The sequence below is a fragment of the Somniosus microcephalus genome, chromosome 12, assembly GCF_052327205.1.
Source record: "Somniosus microcephalus isolate GS21.2 chromosome 12, FLI_Smic_1.0, whole genome shotgun sequence".
Lineage (NCBI taxonomy): Eukaryota > Metazoa > Chordata > Chondrichthyes > Squaliformes > Somniosidae > Somniosus > Somniosus microcephalus.
In genome coordinates, this window is record NC_140998.1 from 208,765,549 (window position 1) to 208,786,201 (window position 20,653).

A 20,653-nucleotide genomic window follows, 5' to 3' on the forward strand; every position below is an offset into this window, starting at 1 on the left:
CCAGGGTAATGGACAGTGCGAACGATACAATGGGGTGATCTGGAAGGCAGTTATGTTGGCTTTGACATCCCGGAACCTTAAGAATACACAGTGGGAAATGGTACTGCCTGATGCCCTGCATTCCATTAGATCATTGCTTTCAACGGCTACTAATGTGACCCCCCATGAAAGGCTCTTCAACTATCCGCGGAGATCCACTACGGGATATTCGGTACCTTCATGGCTTACTATGCAGGGACCTGTGCTGCTCCAACGCCATGTTAGACTGTCAAAGTATGATCCTTTATTGGAGGAGGTGAAGCTATTGGAGGCAAATTCCCAATATGCTCACATTCGATTCCAAGATGGGAAAGAAAGTACGGTTTCAGTTAAAGACTTAGCTCCTTGTGATGGCCAGCCCTCTCCTGAGGACATTATCTGAATTATGGCTATTGTTAATGTTGATGTCGTCACAGATACTACGAACATTTCCAATCCTATTGCAGACACTTACAATTCTCTTAGTCTGCCTCCGATGGATGTTCATGACCCTTCCAGTCTACCTTTTAATGGGACTTCCAATCCGGAAATCGTTGATAATGGGGATATTGATAGCCTCCCTGCAGAAGATATTTCTGTGTCTCCTGGTGTGGGAGGGCAAGGAACTCCACCAAGGCTAAGAAGGTCGACACGAACAAGATATCCGGTCGACCGATTAAAAATGGACTTTTAAAATAATTAATAATTTAATAGTAAAATTTTAAAATTGTTGATGGCATTATACATGTATTGCTCTAGTCATAAATAACTAATTGTAAACTGTAAAGGCTACCTAGGTTGAAGTATATTTTAAAAGGAGGGGTGAATGTGGTGATTATTCTTGTTTTATAAGAAGCATTGTAATTGGTTGCCTGTTTTCCTGCCTTGAGATATATGCTGTAAACTTATTGGTTAGTTGATTCCATGTGACCTGTGGTGGCCATCTTAAATTCAGTTTTCTACAGTTTGGTTGAGACTGGGTGCTCAACATGTACTGCTGGTTTTTTAAGGTTAATAAAGCCTAGCTTTTGAAAGGCACTCTATTCTTTATTTCACTGCCGAAGAAGCCATGGCGAGTTGCTGCAGTGCATCTTGTAGATGGTACACACTGCAGCCACAGTGCGCCGGTGGTGGAGGGAGTTAATGTTTAAGGTGGTGGATGGGGTACCCACCAAACGGGCTGCTTTGTCCTGGATGGTGTCGAGCTTCTTGAGTGTTGTTGGAGCTACACTCATCCAGGCAAGTGGAGAGTATTCCATCACACTCCTGACTTGTGCCTTGTCGATGGTGGAAAGGCTTTGGGGAGTCAGGAGGTGAGACACTCGCCGCAGAATACCCAACCTCTGACCTACTCTTGTGGCCACAGTATTTACGGTGGGAGGTGTAATGATATGCAGTAACATGTCATTCTAGAATTGTACACTAGTTGTAGCTGTATGTTTAATAGTGGGCTACAGCTATATGGGTTGTCTTGTTTAACAGGAGGCACTGGTCGAGAGAGTCAACATGGCTACTGTATACAAGTCAACATGGCTGAATAAATGACTAGCACAAGCTAGCTGTTCATAATAAAAACGTCTATTTATTTAGGAACATAACATGGTACCAGGAGTGGTAATATCTGCTGAATATTGCGAAATGCGACATGGAGAATTTGAAGCTACCGGAGGGTTTCAAACTCACGGGGAATGTTGACTGCAATTGGCGGACTTTCAAACAACAATTCGAACTCTACATTGCCGCCATCGGGTTCGGTACGAAGCCAGACGCAAGGAAAATAGCGTTGCTGCTCATGGTTGCAGGCCCGCAGGCGATAGAGGTATTTAATACATTTGTATTTGATCAAGAGGAGGACAGAGAAAAAATGGACGACGTGCTAAAGAAGTTTGAGATAATTGGTAAAAGAACCTGAGGGGGTAGGCGGGACCAGGAAGAATTTTTGTTTTACACACTGCAAGTTACGATGATCTGGAATGCGCTGCCTGAAAGGGAGGCAGATTCAATAGGAACTTTCAAAAGGGGAATTGGATAAATATTTGAAAAGCAAACAGTCGCAGGGCTATGGGGAAAAGAGCACGGGAGTGTGGGCCCAATTGGAGAGCTCTTTCAAAGAGCCGGCACAGGCACGATGGGCTAAATGGCCTCCTCCTGTGCTGCAAGATTCTACCCAGCGGCCTCCAACCCTCCCCCGTTGCTTGGGAGGCGAGAAGTCGGGATGAGACTCTGCCCTGCCACCTCCGCGAGGCACACCTTGGCCGAATAGTACACAGACGTACCTAGGACTGTCAAGTTGGTGGCGGCCTTCTGGTTGCCCTCAGGGTACGTGGCGAACTCGCAGCTGTAAATCCCGCCGTCGTCCATCTGCAGCCTCTCGATGACCAGCGTGGCGTCGTCCATGGAGACGTCGCGGAAGTGGATGCGTCCCCCTGTGTCGGTGGGGTAATTGGTGCCGAGGTCCGGGTTGTGGACGGCCAGGTGGAGCTTGGTTCCCAAGGGGTCCTTCATCCAGGTGACCTGCGTGACCTTGAGTGACTTATCGGGGTCCACGAACCGGCAACGGAGGGCAACCTGACTCCCCACGCAGCTGGAGACCTTGGGCTCCACCTTCACGTGTTGGGCATTGCACACTGCAGGAGGAGGGAGTGGGGAAAAGACAGTGTTAGCGACAACCACTGGATTAAGAACACAAGAACTCGGAGCAGGAGTAGACCATACGGCCTCTCGAACCTGCGCGGCATTCAGTAAGGTCATGGGCGATCTTCGACCAACTCCATTTTCCTGCCTGATCCCCATATCCCCAGAGTCCCCTACGAGAGTCCCCTGACTAGAGCCCCCCGACCAGAAGCCCCCAGACCAGAGCCCCCCCCGACCAGAGCCCCCAGACCAGAGCCCCCCCCGACCAGAGCCCCCTCGACCAGAGCCCCCCCCGACCAGAGCCCCCCGACCAGAGCCCCCCGACCAGAGCCCCCCCGACCAGAGCCCCCCCGACCAGAGCCCCCCCGACCAGAGCCCCCCCGACCAGAGTCCCCCGACCAGAGCCCCCCCGACCAGAGCCGCCCGAACAGAGCCCCCCCCGTCTAGACTCCCCCGACCAGAGCCCCCCCCGACTAGAGTCCCCCGACCAGAGTCCCCCGACCAGAGCCCCCCCGACTAGAGTCCCCCGACCAGAGCCCCCCCCGACTAGACTCCCCCGACCAGAGCCCCCCCCGACCAGAGCCCCCCCCCCGACCAGAGCCCCCCCCCCCGACCAGAGCCTCCCCCCCGACCGGAGCCCCCCGCGACCAGAGCCCCCCGCGACCAGAGCCCCCCCCGACCAGAGGCCCCCCCGACCAGAGCACCCCCCGTCTAGACTCCCCCGACCAGAGCCCCCCCCCGTCTAGACTCCCCCGACCAGAGCCCCCCCCGACCAGAGCCCCCCCCCGACCAGAGCCCCCTGGGGTAGAGAATTCCAAAGATTCACCGCCCTCTGAGTGAAGAAATTTCTCCTCATCTCAGTCCTCAATGGCCGACCCCTTATCCCGAGACTGAGACCCCTGGTTCCAGACTCCCCAGCCAGGGGGAAACAACCTCTCAGCATCGACCCTGTCAATCCCCCTCAGAATCTTATACCTTTCAATGAGACACCTCTCATTCTTCGAAACTCCGGAGAGTACAGGCCCAATCTGCTCAATATAATTATACGTCGTTAGGAACGCGGGGAGAGGCCATTCAGCCCCTCGGGCCTGTTCACCATACAAAAGAAATGTGCAGGACTTGGCGGAAAGAGCAGGGTGGAACGGGACTAACTGGGGAGCTCCTTCACACAAAGAGCCGGCACAGGCACGATGGGCCGAATGGCCTCCTTCTGGGGACATGATTCCGCGATCAATGATGGCACATTGAAAAGGAGGGAGGGAAGACGGAAAGAGGAGCTCCGTAGCTTTGGGCGACACGGGGAAGAATGAATTAGGGTTTGCGATGCCAACGCTTCACAATTATTAGGGCGTCTCAGAGATTAACCTCCTGCCAGCAAACAAACGGGAGGAAAATCATAGGGGCCATTTCAAAAAGGCGGGTTTGTCTTTCCCCCCGCACCCCGAACACTTGCTTAGGAGATTTTTTAAAAAGACTTGCATTTCTACAGCGCCTTTCACGACCTCAGGACGTCCCAAAGCGCTTTACAGCCAATTACTTGTCACTGTTGTAATGTAGGAAACGCAGCAACCAAGTTGCGCACAGCAAGCTCCCACAAACAGCAATGTGATAATGGCCAGATCATCTGTTTCAATGATCTTGGTTGAGGGATAAATATTGGCCCCAAGACACCAGGCAGATCTCCCCCTGTTCTTCTTCGAAATAGTGCCATGGAATCTTTTATGCCCACCTGAGGGGGCAGACGGGGCTTGGGTTGAATGCCTCATCCGAAAGACAGAGCGGTGCTCCTTCAGTACTGCCCCTCCGACAGAGCGGTGCTCCCTCAGTACTGTCCCTCCGACAGAGCGGTGCTCCTTCAGTACTGTCCCTCCGACAGTGCGGTGCTCCCTCAGTACTGCCCCTCCTGTTGCGTCTGTGTATAATAAGACACTGACTGCAGAGAACAGTACAACAGGTGTTTACTCAACGTGGCTCACACTGCAACTGATGTGTACAGATTACTACTCAGTGCTATATACAGGTGTGGTCACTGCCGGTACTGCAGTATACATGAGCTGTAAAACATAGTTCCCCCCTTAAAGGTATATACATTACAATTCCTCCCCTTTTAGATTAACAGTACCATAACACTCATTTAACTATTAAATATCAAACTAATTACAATTAACACTTTTAACATGCCACATTAGCTGAAAATAGTCTATTTATATATTCAGTCTTTGGGGAGGCTGCCTGATCCTTTCTGGATAGCGCCTTTCCCGAGTGTCTTGCTCTTGGTGCGGAGGCGATTCTGGCCCCCTGTCGTCGGTTGGTTCATCAGCTTCCGATGCTACTGTTTCTGGTGTAGATGCGACCTGTACGTCGGGTTCATCACCAGGTATGTATGGGCGAGGCATGGGGTTGACTTGTTCCTGTGACTCTAGGATCTGGTCAGCATGACGTCTCACGATGCTCTCCCCAACGTCCACTGTGTACATTAGTGGGCCCTGCCGTGTGCATATTGTTCCTGGCTGCCATTTTTCTGTTCGGTAGTCGCGGGCCAAGACTGGTTGCCCTACATTGAAGCTCCTCGTTAGCTTCTCATGGATGTGCTGGAATTGCTTACTCTCAACATCTCTTCGTACGTTTGGTCTGAGCAAATCCAGGCAAGTTCTTAACCTTCGGTTAAAGAACATCACGGCTGGGGCCTGGTTGGTGACTGCATGTGTCGCATTCCGGTAGGCGAACAGGAAATTGTCCACCTTGTGCTGCAGCGGAATGTTGTAATTATACATAGCCTTTATTGCCTTCTTAAAGGTTTGTACGAACCTCTCAGCCAATCCATTTGTGGCTGGATGATACGGGGCGGATGTGTAACGCCTTACCCCATTCTTTTTCAAGAACCTCCAGAACTCTTCGGACACAAACTGTGGTCCGTTGTCGGAGCAAATCTGTTCTGGCAAGCCATTCCTTGCAAAAATCGTCCGTAGGACTGCAATAGTTTTCTCCGTGGTGGTGGAGGACATTTTGATGACCTCAGGCCATTTCGAGTGCGCATCCATGGCTATTAAAAACATTGAGTCCATGAATGGACCAGCAAAATCAATATGCACCCGTTGCCATGGAGATGAGGGCCACTCCCATGGGTGTAGAGGGGCCTGTGGTGGTGCATTTTGGACTTTCTGGCATCCTGAGCAGCTCTTGGTCAGGTCCTCGATTTGTTTATCGGTTCCCGGCCACCACACATAAGCCCTGGCAAGGCTTTTCATTTTTACCCCTCCCAGATGACCCTCATGAAGCTCATTGAGCACTCTATCCCTTAACTTGGGTGGAATTACCACTCGGGATCCACACATCAAGGTCCCCAAGCACACTGACAGCTGTTCTCTCCTTGTCGAGAATGCTGGCAACAATGAGTCGCCATGCGCTGGCTGGCCATCCCTTCACCGTCAAATCATATACCCGAGACAGTGTCGGGTCATTTCGGGTTTCCTTTTCGATACAAGCGTTAGCAGGGGGTCCGTTTTATTGGTCCTCACATGTCATCTCAGTAGTACCGGCCCTGGGGACGTCAGCCATGGCGGTAACGCTGTCCCCGATGTGGACTTCCTTGGGAAGACAAACATTTTCTCGTGAGGGGTGGCATTGGTGGCAGTGCAGAGCAGTGACCGAATCGAGTGGAGCGCATCGGTGAGCACCTCCTGCCAGCGGGAGGTCGGAAGGCCCCTAGACTTTAAGGCTAGTAGGGCGGCCTTCCAAACTGTTGCATTCTCTCTTTCCACCTGTCCGTTCCCCCGGGGGTTGTAACTGGTGGTCCTGCTTGTGGCTATACCCCTAGCGAGCAGGTACTGGCGGAGTTCGTCGCTCATAAACGATGAGCCCCGGTCGCTATGGATATAGCTGGGGAAACCGAACAGGGTGAAGAGGCTGTTCAGACATTTAATGACCGTGGCACTGGTCATGTCCGGGCAGGGGATAGCGAACGGGAAACGGGAGTACTCGTCAATGATGTTGAGGAAGTACACATTGCGGTCGGAGGAGGGGAGAGGCCCTTTAAAATCGACGCTCAGGCGTTCGAAAGGGCGAGTGGCTTTTATCAGGTGGGCTCTGTCTGGTCTATAAAAGTGCGGTTTGCACTCAGCGCAGACTTGGCAGTTCTTGGTCATGGTCCTGACCTCCTCAATGGAGTAAGGCAGGTTGCGGGCCTTGATGAAGTGGAAGAACCTGGTGACCCCCGGGTGGCAGAGGTCATTGTGGAGGGCCCTCAGCCTATCGATCTGTGCGCTGGCGCAGGTGCCACGCGATAGGGCATCTGGGGGTTCATTGAGCTTCCCAGGCCGGTACAAGATCTCGTCATTTTTGATATTGCCCCTCTGCTTGTTGTTGAACATAAAAGCAACTGAACACTGGTCAGTGAGCAGGGTAAATCGTTTTCCGGCCAGGTAGTGCCTCCAATGACGCACAGCCTCCACAATAGCCTGGGCCTCCTTCTCGACCGCGGAGTGTCTGGTCTCCGGGCCCTGGAGGGTTCGTGAGAAGAATGCCACAGGTCTCCCCGCCTGATTAAGGGTGGCGGCCAGAGCGAAGTCGGACGCATCGCTTTCCACCTGGAAGGGGATGGATTCGTCCACTGCGTGCATGGTGGCTTTGGCAATGTCCTCCTTGATACGGTGGAAGGCCGAGCGGGCCTCTGCCATCAGGGGAAAAGAGGTGGATTTGATCAACGGACGGGCTTTGTCTGCATAGTAGGGGACCCACTGGGCGTAGTAGGAAAAAAACCCTAGGCACCTCTTCAGAGCTTTTAGGCAGTGGGGCAGTGGGAGTTCCATAAGGGGACGCATCCGGTCCGGGTCGGGACCGATGACCCCGTGTTCCACAACACAGCCAAGGGTGGCGAGGCGGTCTGTGCGGAATATGCACTTCTCCTTGTTATATGTCAGGTTCAGGAGTTGGGCGGTGCGGAGGAATTTCTCGAGGTTTGCGTCATGGTCCTGCAAGTCATGGCCGCAGATGGTCATATTGTCTAGGTAAGGAAAAGTGGCCTGCAGCGCGTTTTGATCGACCATCCGGTCCATCTCCCTTTGGAAGACGGAGACCCCATTGGTAACGCCAAAGGGAACCCTAAGGAAGTGATAGAGGCGGCCGTTTGCCTCAAAGGCAGTATACTGGCGGTCTTCGGGGCGGATGGGGAGCTGGTGGTATGCTGATTTCAGGTCAATGGTCGAAAAGACGCGGTACTGCGCGATCTGGTTAACCATGTCAGCTATGCGGGGGAGTGGGTAGGCGCCAGCAGGGTGTAGCGGTTTATTGTTTGGCTGTAGTCGATGACCAGGCGTTGTTTATCGCCGGTCTTAACGACCACAACCTGGGCTCGCCAGGGGCTGGAGCTGCCCTCAATAATCCCCTCCTTCAGGAGCCGCTCCACTTCGGTTTTGATGAAAACCCTGTCCCCGGCACTGTATCGCCTGCTCTTTGTGGCGATGGGCTTACAGTCGGGGGTGAGGTTAGCAAACAGTGGGGGGGGTGGGACTCTGGGTGTGGAGAGGTTGCATCTGGTGCGCGGTGGGCAATTTGGAGGCTGCTGGCTGCGGACTGTGAGTGGGGGGAGGGGGCCACCGTATGCCATCGTAACGCTTTTGAGGTGGCACTGGAAATCCAACCCCAGTAGAACGGCAGCGCAAAGTTGGGGCAGGACCAGCAGTTTAAAATTATTGAACACAGTCCCGTCTACTACTAGTGTCACCACGCAGTAGCCGCCAATGTCCGCTGACTGGGACTCGGCGGCCATAGAAATCCGCTGGTGCGCAGGCAGGACTGGGAGAGAGCAACGCCGCACCGTGTCGGGGTGGATGAAGCTCTCTGTGCTCCCGGAGTCAAAAAGGCAGTTTATTGCATGGCCGTTTACCTTAACGTCCATTTTGGACCGAGCTAGTTGGTGCGGTCTCGTTTGGTCCAGCGTAACAGAGGCCAGCGTAGGGGTCGGTGTGTCGCTGCGGGTATCAGATGGGGGGGGGGTTGGCGGCCTGCTGCGTCCCGGCTGGTGTCCAAGATGGCGGCGTCCATGATTCCCATGTGGCTGGAGTCGTCCAAGATGGCTGCTGCTGCGGTGGTTCGCACATGGCTGGGGAGGCCCAAGATGGCGGCCCGCACGGCCCACACGCGGCGCTGTTGGGGGCCCAAGATGGCGGCTCGCACGGCCCACACGCGGCGCTGCTGGCGTTCGGGGTGGCTTTGGCCTTGCAGACGCTAGCGTAGTGTCCCTTTTTTCCCGCAGCCCGAGCAGGTCGCATTCTTCGCCGGGCAGCGCGCTCTGGGGTGTTTGGCCTGGCCACAGAAGTAGCATTTCTGGTCTTGGGATACTGCTGTCTGGCTTTGGGACACTGCTGCGGTGGTTGGGCCGTTGTTGGGCTGTGGCTGGGGTGGCACGGTGCTATGGGGCTGCCTACCGTGTCCCAGGTTGTCGTTCCCCGCGGCGTCCACGGCGCAGAGAAGTAGGCATCCATGCCCCGGTAGGCTGCGTCCAGCATTAGTGCGATTTCGGAGGCTTTGTCGAGGGTGAGGTCACTCTGCTCCAGCAGTCGCTGTCGGGTGTAGTTGGACCTGTGGCCCGCTACGAAGGCATCCCGGATCAGTTCCTCCGTGTACTTAGTGGGCGTTACCGCCTTACACCCACAGGCCCGGCCAAGCACGGACAGTGCTTGGAGGTATTCCTCAGTCGATTCCCCAGGTTGTTGCTTGCGACTCCCCAGGAGGTGCCTGGTGTAAACTTCGTTCACAGGGCGCGTGTACTGGGTCTTGAGGAGCTGGAGGGCGGCTGTGTACGAGGTCGCGTCCCGGATGACTGAGTACACTCGGTGGTTCACCTTGGAGATCAGGACAGACAGTTTGTCCGCATCCGTTGCGACCGCAGTGGAGGCAGTCAGGAATGCCTCGAAGCACATGAGCCAGTGAGCAAACTTGGTGGAAACGTCCGCTTCCCGACTGTCCAGGTCCAGGCATGCTGGTGTGAGGATCTTCTCCATTATAAAAAATTTAGTTAATAAAATTGATGCGCCATCAATTACTCAAAAGACTGAGGTTAAGCGAGTAACAACCAGGCTTTTATTAACTAAAGAATGAAGGTCTAGTCTCGAGTGGTCGACCCGTCCAGAATACTAAGGGACTGGGAGGTAGTCACTTATATACCTGGAATAGTGGGAGGAGTCAGCCGAGGCATGTCCAGACCTGTACCTAGTGGAATGCACATACACGTCCAGACAGGTATAACAGTGGTTTACCACAGTATTCAACTATAGTCGAATGGAATATTTCGACAGGATCCACTGCTGGTGCTTTCTCCGCAATAGGCAGTGGCAGGCGTGATAGCCCATCAGCATTTCCATGCTGTTTCGTGCCCTTATATTCAATCTCAGTGGTGTGCCCCTAGAAAAAGTGACCATCTTTGTAGTCGTTGCGCCGTCATCACCGGAACGCCCTTCTTCGGATTAAAAATGGAGACAAAAGGCTGGTGATCAGTCAGCAAGGTGAATTTCTGCCCGTGCAGATAGTGATTGAACTTGTTCACTCCCCACACTAGGCTGAGGGCCTCCCTGTCAATCTGGGCGTAGTTACGCTCGGCTGAGGTTAGTGATCATGATGCGAAGGCTATTGGCCTCTCTGAGCCGTCCGAGAATTTGTGCGACAGCACCGCTCCAATGCCATAGGGTGACGCATCACATGCCAACCGAATTGGTAATGCTGGGTTGTAATGGGCCAATACCTCTTTCGATGTGATTAGTGTTTTGCTCTTCTGGAACGCTCGTCTACATTTGTCACTCCACTTCCACGGCACCCCAGTTTGCAGTAGGGTGTTCAGTGGGTGTAGTATTGTAGACAAATTTGGCAAGAACTTATGGTAGTTTACCAGCCCGAGGAGCGACCTCAGTTGTGACACATTTTCCGGTGCTGGAGCCTTGACTACTGCCTCAATCTTCTCTGGGGACTTATGTAACCCCTCTTTATCGATAACGTGGCCACAATACGAGATCTGTTTTCTAAAAAACTCGCATTTGGGGCGGTTAGCTCGGAGCCCATATTCGTGCAATCTAGTGAACACCTGCTCCAGGTTGGCAAGGTGATCACTGTCATTTTCGCCCGTGACCAGGATATCGTCCAAATAACACTGGGTCCCTGGGATCCCTTGCAGGACTTGTTCCATTGCCCTCTGCCAAATAGCCGGAGCTGATGCTACCCCGAATACCAGCCGGTTGTATTGATAGAGACCTTTATGGGTGTTGATTGTGAGGTATTTTTTTGATGCTTCTTCTACCTCCATTTGCAGATACGCCTGGGCCAGATCAATCTTAGTGAAGCGTTTCCCTCCAGATAGCGAGGCGAAAATATCTTCAATCCGCGGAAGTGGATATTGTACGGTGTGAAGGACCGGGTTCACTGTTACCTTAAAGTCCCCACAGATGCGAACCTTCCTTGGTTCCCCAGGCGTGCTGCTTAACGACTTTTTCATCACAGGGACGATGGGTGTAGCCCACTCACTCCAGTCTACCTTGGACAGTACACCTGAACGTTCCAGACTCTCCAGCTCTGCTTCGACAGCTGGGCGGATCGCATAAGGTACCGGTCTGGCCTTAAAAAATTTTGGGGTTGCGTTTTCTTCAATTTTAATCGTCACTGTCATGCCTTTTAGTGTTCCGAGTCCTTGCTGGAACACTTCTTTCGCGTCAGTTAGGGTCTTTGACAGTCGCCCAGGTGTGACGTCATCATCCTTTTTGTCAGCCACAGTCAGTGCCTGTATGGAATGCCAATCCAGTTGTATTTTCCGGATCCATTCACATCCCAGTAATGGTGGTCCTCCATCTTGCAATACATACAGGTCTAGTTTTGGTGTTTCCTTACCGTTATATATAACGGTCACCCTTATTTTTCCTTTGGGGTAGACTTTTTGCCCCGTGTACGTCTTCAAAATAATTTTTGTGTCTCTCAAGGGTATGTGTGAGAATAGCTGCTCGTAGTCCCGTCGGTTTATGACTGTTAGGGCTGATCCTGCGTCCAATTCCATCTTTACCTGGACTCCTGCTAACTTGAGAGCGACCCAAGTGGTTCGGTGATCCTCCGTTGTGGTCACATTATGTAGTTTCAGACAACTCAGTTCCCTGCTTTCGGAGTAGTTATCACTCTTTTGTTCATCTGAACTATTCTCCGTCATCTTATGTACCTTCTTGTACTTTCCTTTGGTAAGTTTCTTATTGCTGGTTTTCTTTCCCGACCTGCAGACTCGTGCTATGTGTCCTACTTTTCCACACTGTCTGCACACTTTGTCTTTGAACCAGCAATCATTCTGGTCGTGTGTTGTTCTGCCGCAGTGATAGCACTTCTCTGTTCCATATGACATTTCGTTTGTGCCATATTCTTGTGGTCTCTGTTGTATCTCTGCAGTGCCCCGTGCTGCTGCTTCATATGATAGCGCAATGCTGAAAGCCTTTTCCAGCGTAAGGTCCTTTTCAGATAAAAGCCATTTCTGGGTTCCTTCACTTTGAAGCGCACACATAAACTTGTCCCTTAAGGTATCTGCCACTCCCGCTCCAAACTGGCAGTGTTTCGATAGTTTGCGCAGTTCTGTTAAATAATCAGCATTGCTTTCATCCTTATGCTGGTTCCGTTTGTGAAACTTGAATCTTTCTCCTATCAGCAGCGGTGTGGGGTTTAAATGTTCCTTTAGTATTGTAACTATGTCTTCAAAACTCTTTTCCATTGGCTTCATTGGGGTTACTAGATTTCGCAATAAACCATATCAAATCAAATCAACTTTTATTGTCATTGTTAGTGCACAAGTGCAGTACAACGAAATGTAGGCTTGCGGCTCCCGAGAGTGTACAATTTGGATTTGGACACTTAAACATTTCAACATACATTTGTACATATATATTAGCATAAATATGACCATAATAAAGTGCATCGGCAGATGTGCAGGCTTTAGTGTTTATTTGTGGAGTTCAGTAGGATGACAGCCCTGGGAAAGAAGCTGTTCCTAAATCTGGTCGTACGGGTGCGAATGCATCTGTAGCGTCTTCCAGATAGTAGGAGGGCGAACAGACTGTGGCTGGGGTGGGTAGGGTCTTTGATGATGGACCGTGCCCTCCGTAGGCAGCGTTTCTGATATATATGTTCTATGGTCGGTAGCCGGGTGCCGGTAATGCGTTGGGCAGTTTTGACTACCCGCTGCAGGGCTTTCCGGTCATGGGAGCTACGGCTGCCGTACCATACCATGATACAGTTTGTCAGGATGCTCTCTATAGTGCAGCGGTAGAAGTTAGAGAGGATCAGGGGTGACAGATTACATCCCTTCAGCCTCCTCAAGAAATATAGGCGCTGCTGGGCCTTCTTCACCAGAGAGGAGGTGTTGAGGGACCAGGAGAGGTCTTCCGTGATGTGGACTCCGAGGAACTTAAAGCTGGCCACCCTTTCCACCTCCGCCCCATTGATGTGGATGGGGGTGTGACTTCCGCCTTTGGACTTCCTGAAGTCCACGATTATTTCCTTTGTTTTCTTGGTGTTAAGGGCCAGGTTGTTGTCGGCGCACCACTTCACGAGATGCTGGACCTCCTCCCTGTAGGCTGACTCATCGTTGTTGGTGTTCTGGCCTACTACCGTGGTGTCATCTGCAAACTTGATGATGGTGTTGGAACCATTAACAGCCACACAGTCATGGGTGAAGAGGGAGTAGAGGAGGGGGCTCAGCACACATCCTTGTGGGGCCCCCGTGTTCAGGGTCGGGGGGGTTGGGCGGGGGGGGGGAGGTGTGGTTACCTAATTTGACAGACTGGGGTCTGTTTGTTAGGAAGTCCAGGGTCCAGTTGCAGAGGGAAGTGTTCAGGCCAAGAGTTTAGAGTTTGGTGGCCAGCTTGTTGGGGACGATAGTGTTGAATGCTGAGCTGTAGTCTATAAACAACATTCTGATGTAGGTCTCCTTACCATCTAGGTGATTCAGTGCCGAGTGTAGAGCAGTTGTGATTGCATCCTCCGTTCATCTGTTTGCCCGATAGGCAAACTGGTGTTGGTCAAGGGAGGCAGGAACACTGGCTTTGATGTGGGCTAAGACCAGTCTCTCGAAACACTTCATTATGATGGGTGTGAGTGCGACAGGTCGATAGTCGTTCAGACACGTCACAGCCGCTTGTTTAGGCACAGGAGTGATGGTGGCGGTCTTGAAGTATGTAGGGACTACTGCCTGGGCCAATGACAGGTTGAAGATGGCGGTGAAGACATCAGCCAGCTGATCAGCACATTCCTTGAGTACCCGTCCAGGGATGCTATCCGGTCCAGTAGCCTTTCGTGTGTTCACTCTGCGTAGAGCGCCCCTTACGTCGGAGGTCGACAGAGTGAGCACCTGGTCTTCCGGGGGTGGCAAGGCTTTGGTAGCCGGCTCCTTGTTGTCCCTGTCGAAGCGAGCGTAGAAGTTGTTAAGCTCCTCCGGAAGGGGGGGCGTCGCTGACCGGGGGACTGGTGTTTTTGCCCTTGTAGTCAGTGATGGACTGGATGCCTTGCCACATGCGCCGGGGGTCCGAGTTGTTGCGGAAGTGATCCTCTATCCGCAGTGTCTGTTTCCATTTGGCAGTCCTGATACCCTTTTTTAGGTTGTCTTTGCACACATTAAATTTAACAATACCGACGCTTTCTTGTCATCTGACACCTCATTTGCCTTGCAGTACACCTCTATTCATTCGACATATGTAGTCCAATCTTCGACTTCATTGTCAAATGCGGTGATACTGCCACTCTTCGGCATTTTGGGTGTGGTTTAAAATGGCGTCTCCCAATGGCTTAAAATGGCGTCTCCCGCGCTTTCCTTCCTCCCCCGCTGCTGCCAACGCCGCTCCCGGCGGTTCTCGTGACAATGGCGGCGCCCTGTAGGTTTCGCGTGCTTCTCCTGTGCTGCTGCCAACGCCGCTCTCGGCGGTCCTCGTGGCAATGGCGGCGCCTCGCGGGTTTCTGCGTGTCTCTCTCTCCCTCTCTCCAACGCAGCTCAGCCCCTGAACACTGGCTGCGCCCTGTGCGCTCTGCCCTCTCTCTCTCTCCCCCGTTGACGCTGCTCGGCCCTTTGCTGTGCCGCTTGGTCGGGCTCTAGCCCGCCGCTGTCCGGGAAGGGTATGCGCACTACCTGTTGCCAGCCGGTTTCGCTGGACCACCTCGACTGGAAAGCCAAGCCTGGCTCTCGACAGCCTCCCCGGCAATTCTCGAGTCTCTGCTGGATGACTGGGCGGTTGCCCATGGTCGACGCCCGAGTCTCTGGCCTTGACCTCCAATCCACTGATCTCCAGGAATGAATCCCCGGGAGGTGATGCAGAGTTGCAGGTAGGTTCAAACCTGCCTCGTCGCCAATGTTGCGTCCGTGTATAATAAGACACAGACTGCAGAGAACGGTACAACAGGTGTTTACTCAACGTGGCTCACACTGCAACTGATCTGTACAGATTACTACTCAGTGCTATATGCAGGTGTGGTCACTGCCAGTACTGCAGTATACATGAGCTGTAAAACATAGTTCCCCCCTTAAAGTTATATACATTACACCTCCAACTCATCCACCAAGTTTACTCACTGGCTTAGGCGTTTTGAAAAATTCCTGATCGCCTCCGCTGCAACGGTCAAATCGGACGAGGACAAACTGGATGTCCTGACCTCCAAAGTGAACCACCGAGTGTACTCGGTCATCCAGGATGCGACCTCGTATGCGGATGCTATCAAGCTCCTCAAGGACCAGTACACGCGCCCAGTGAACGAGGTGTACGCTAGGCACCTCCTGGGGAGTCGTAAACAACAACCTGGGGAATCGAGCGAGGAATACCTTCAGGCACTGTCTGTGCTTGGCCGGGCCTGTGGTTGTAAGGATGTAAAGGCCGCCATGTACACAGAGGAACTTATCCGGGACGCTTTTGTAACGGGCCACAGGTCCAATTACACCCGACAGCGACTGCTGGAGCAGAGTGACCTCGATCTCAACAAGGCCTCTGAACTCGCACTATCATTGGACGCAGCCTACCGGGGCATGGATGCCTACTCCTCTGCACCGTGGACGCCGTGGGGAACGACAGCCTGGGACACGGTAGGACCGTCTCATAGCGCCGTGCCACCCCAGCCATATCCCAGCAATGGCCCAACTACCGCAGCAGTGTCCCAAGGCCAGACAGCAGTGCCCCAAGGCCAGAAATGCTACTTCTGTGGCCAGCCCAAACACCCCAGAGCGCGCTGCCCGGCGAAAAATGCGATCTGCTCGGGCTGCGGGAAGAAGGGACACTACGCCAGCGTCTGCAGAGCCAACGCCACCCCGAACCCCAGCAGCGCCGCGTGTGGGCCATGCGGGCCACCATCTTGGGCCTCACCAGCCATGTGCGAACCTCCGGAACAGCAGCCATTTTGGACGCCTCCAGCCACATGGGGATCATGGACGCCGCCATCTTGGACGACAGCCGGGACACAACAGGCCCCCAACGCCGCCTCATCTGATACCCGCAGCGACACACTGACCCCTACGCTGGCTTCCGTTACGCTGGACCAAGCGAGACCGCACCAACTGGCCCGGCCCACAATGGACATTAAGGTAAATGGTCACGAAACAATCTGCCTTTTTGACTCTGGGAGCACGGAGAGCTTCATCCACCCCGACACGGTGCGGCGTTGCTCTCTCCCAGTCCTGCCTGCGCACCAGCGGATTTCTATGGCCTCCGAGTCCCAGTCGGCGGACATTGGCGGCTACTGCGTGGTGACACTCGTAGTAGACGGGACTGTGTACGATAATTTTAAACTTCTGGTCCTGCCCCACCTCTGTGCTGCCGTTCTACTGGGGTTAGATTTTCAGTGCCACCTTAAAAGTGTTACGATGGCGTACGGTGGACCCCTCCCCCCACTCACAGTCCGCAGCCAGCAGCTTCAAAATTGCCCGCCGCGCACCAATTGCAACCTCTCCACACTCAGAGTCACCCCCCCCCCCACTGTTTGCTAACCTCACCCCCGACTGTAAGCCGATCGCCACAAAGAGCAGGCGATACAGTGCCGGGGACAGGGTTTTCATTAAAACCGAAGTGGAGCGGCTCCTGAAGGAGGGGATTATTGAGGGCAGCACCAGCCCCTGGCGAGCCCAGGTTGTGGTCGTTAAGACCGGCGAGAAGCAGCGCCTGGTCATCGACTACAGCCAGGCAATAAATCGCTACACCCTGCTGGACGCTTACCCACTCCCCCGCATAGCTGATATGGTCAACCAGATCGCGCAGTACCGCGTCTTCTCGACCATTGACCTGAAATCAGCGTACCACCAGCTCCCTATCCGCCCCGAGGACCACCAGTAAACTGCCTTTCAGGCAAACGGCCGCCTCTATCACTTCCTTAGGGTTCCCTTTGGCGTCACCAACGGGGTCTCCGTCTTCCAAAGGGAGATGGACCGGATGGTCGATCAAAATGCATTGCAGGCCACTTTCCCATATCTGGACAATGTGACCATCTGCGGCCATGACTTGCAGGACCATGACGCAAACCTCGAAAAATTCCTCCGCACCGCCCAACTCCTGAACCTGACGTATAACAAGGAGAAGTGCATATTCCGCACAACCCGCCTCGCCATCCTTGGCTGTGTTGTGGAACACGGAGTCATCGGTCCCGACCCCGACCGGATGCGTCCCCTTATGGAACTCCCACTGCCCCACTGCCTCAAGGCCCTGAAGAGGTGCCTAGGGTTTTTCTCCTATTACGCCCAGTGGGTCCCCTACTATGCGGACAAGGCCCGTCCGCTGATCAAGTCCACCTCCTTTCCCGTGACGGCAGAGGCCCGCTTAGCCTTCCACCGTATCAAGGAAGACATTGCCAAAGCCACCATGCACGCAGTGGACGAATCCATCCCCTTCCAGGTGGAAAGCGACGCATCCGACTTTGCCCTGGCCGCTACCCTCAATCAGGCGGGGAGACCCGTGGCCTTCTTTTCACGAACCCTCCAGGGCCCGGAGACCAGACACTCCGCTGTTGAGAAGGAGGCCCAGGCTATTGTGGAGGCCGTGCGTCATTGGAGGCACTACCTGGCCGGAAAACGATTTACCCTGCTCACTGACCAGCGTTCAGTTGCTTTTATGTTTAACAACAAGCAGAGGGGCAAAATCAAAAACGACAAGATCTTGAGGTGGAGAATTGAACTTTCCACCTACAATTACGAGATCTTGTACCGGCCCGGGAAGCTCAATGAACCCCCGGATGCTCTATCGCGTGGCACCTGCGCCAGCGCGATCGATAGACTGTGGGCCCTCCACAATGACCTCTGCCACCCAGGGGTCACCAGGTTCTTCCACTTCATCAAGGCCCGCAACCTGCCTTACTCCATTGAGGAGGTCAGGACCATGACCAGGAACTGCCAAGTCTGCGCTGAGTGCAAACCGCACTTTTATAGACCAGACAGGGCTCACCTGATAAAAGCCACTCGCCCCTTCGAGCGCCTGAGCGTTGATTTTAAAGGGCCTCTCCCCTCCTCCGACCGCAATGTGTACTTCCTCAACATTATTGATGAGTACTCCCGTTTCCCGTTCGCCATCCCCTGCCCGGACATGACCAGTGCCACGGTCATTAAATGTCTGAACGACCTCTTCATCCTGTTCGGTTTCCCCAGCTATATCCATAGCGACCGGGGCTCATCGTTTATGAGCGACGAACTCCGTCAGTACCTGCTCGCTAGGGGTATTGCCACAAGCAGGACCACCAGTTACAACCCCCGGGGGAACGGACAGGTGGAAAGAGAGAATGCGACAGTTTGGAAGGCCGCCCTGCTAGCCTTAAAGGCTAGGGGCCTTCCGACCTCCCGCTGGCAGGATGTGCTCCCCGATGCGCTCCACTCTATTCGGTCACTGCTCTGCACTGCCACTAACGCCACCCCTCATGAGAAAATGTTTGTCTTCCCAAGGAAGTCCACATCGGGGACATCGCTACCGCCATGGCGGACGTCCCCGGGGCCGGTCCTACTGAGAAGACACGTGAGGACCCATAAAACGGACCCCCTGGTCGAGAGGGTTGACCTCCTCCACGCCAACCCCCAGTATGCTTACATTGCGTACCCGGACGGGCGGGAGGACACAGTCTCCATACGAGACCTCGCACCCTCGGGGGCCGCAGTAACACACTACCCACTATCACCCCCCCCCCCCCACGATCCAATATCCGGCCCCAGCAGACGGCAGGCCTGGGCCCCGCGACCCGCTAGACACCTACGAGGACTACACACCAGTGCCCCAGCCTACGCGGGACTCGACGCCGGAAGCTTCACTACCCCTGCCGTCGCCACGTCGATCACAGCGGCAGACAAGGCCTCCGGAGAGACTCCAATACACTAACTTTTAATACACTTCACCCCGCCGGACTCATTTTTAAACAAGGGGTGAATGTGGTAAACCACTGTTTGTATTCCACTGTGTACATGCCTGTACATGTCTCGGCTGACTCCTCCCACGAGTCCAGGTATAAAGGTGACTGCTCCACCATCCCTCTGTATTCTGGAGCGGTCGACCACTCGAGGCACATCTTCATTCTCTTGTTAATAAAAGCCTGTTAGTTACTCGCTTAATCTCAGTCTTTTGAGTTATTGATAGCGCATCAGCTATATGCAGGTGTGGTCACTGCCAGTACTGCAGTATACATGAGCTGTAAAACATAGTTCCCCCCTTAAAGGTATATACATTACACCTCCGACAGTGCGGCGCTCCCTCAGTACCGCCCCTCCGACAATGCAGCGCTCCCTCAGTACTGGCACTCCGACAGTGCGGCACTCCATCAGTGCTGCCCCTCCAACAGTGCGGTGCTCCCTCAGCGCTGCCCCTCCAACAGTGCGGCACTCCCTCAGTACTGCCCCTCCGACAGTGCAGCGCTCCCTCAGTACTGCCCCTCCAACAGTGTGGCGCTCCCTCAGCACTGCCCCTCCGACACTGGGTGTGTCAGCCTGGATTTTCTGCTGGAGTCTCTGGAGTGGGACTCGAACCCTCGACCTCCCGACTCAGGAGGAGAGAGTGCTGCCCAGTGAGCCACGGCTGACACCCAACACATTAAAGCAGATGATTTAAGCTTTTTAAAAAAGTAAATGCATGTGGAATGTCTTTCTGCCTTCACTTCCCCCTCCCCCCGCCAACCCCAAGTTTGAATGCTTTACAGGAACATACAAGAAACATTGATCACAAACGGCATGTTAGTGAGAATCCCTCAACTCCCCAAGAATCTTAGTTCCTTTGTTAATATAATCTCTCCATCTTCTGATCAAATGCCTGATTGTAATTTATACCTTCTCTCTTGACCCCCCAAAAACATAGATTTCGTTCAGATAACAACATAGATCCAGTCTATGAGTCACTTGGGGCATGACGTGTGGTGATTGTAGCTTGCTCGGGAAGAACAGGTGATTTTCGACCTATGGTTCCCAAAACTCTGGGGCCTAGAAATTGGGTTGGGGCGCCAAAGTGGTGCAAAAGTCGCCTGAGCGCAGGATTTAGCGCAGCGATCGGAGTGATACCGATCGCCAGAAATTCAGTTTCAGTGCCCCTCGAGGGAGACGGGGCGAGGCTCGAGGCGCTCCGCGTCCCTCTTAGGGCGCTGAAACTGATTATCGCAGCGCAACGTGCCGCAGCGCCACACGCTGTGGCATGGCACGCTGCGGTACTGCAGGCCTTCCTCCCACTGTTAAGAGGGAGGGGCCTGCAACAGCGCGACCCCTGATCGCGAGTGCCGGCAAATGAGCCCGGCACCAAGGAGAAGTGCCGGGCTCTTGGGAAACAGCCGGCAATGCCGCGGGGGGCGGGGGGGGGGCAGTTAGGAGGCCGGGGACGGAGGTGCTGGCAGGCGGCCGCCGAAAAAGCAGCCGCCCCGCACCTCCACCTTAACTTGCGCTGCTGCCGGCACAGTAAGGCCCCATGAACCGGGCGCGGGTAGCGAGCGGCGCAACTGCGGCGTTCGCTACCAAATATCGTGAAAGGGGCACGAATGGGGCGCTGCGCACACTGATGACGTCATC

The 20,653-nt window shown here is 53.9% G+C and overlaps 1 protein-coding gene across 4 annotated transcripts in view; it reads right to left on the reverse strand.

Annotated features, from left to right (window-relative positions):
- LOC147109984 (nectin 1a-like) overlaps positions 1 to 20,653 on the reverse strand; it is an 80,218-nt gene that overhangs the window by 51,797 nt on the left and 7,768 nt on the right. For 3 of the 4 annotated variants that reach the window (XM_086003983.1, XM_086003981.1, XM_086003980.1), the window contains exon 2: positions 2,295 to 2,645. The exons of the other annotated variant lie outside the window; for it this stretch is intronic. In XM_086003983.1, coding sequence (XP_085860109.1) covers positions 2,295 to 2,645 — 351 coding nt within the window. The remainder of the gene's footprint in view (positions 1 to 2,294; positions 2,646 to 20,653) is intronic. 4 annotated transcript variants of the gene reach the window in all.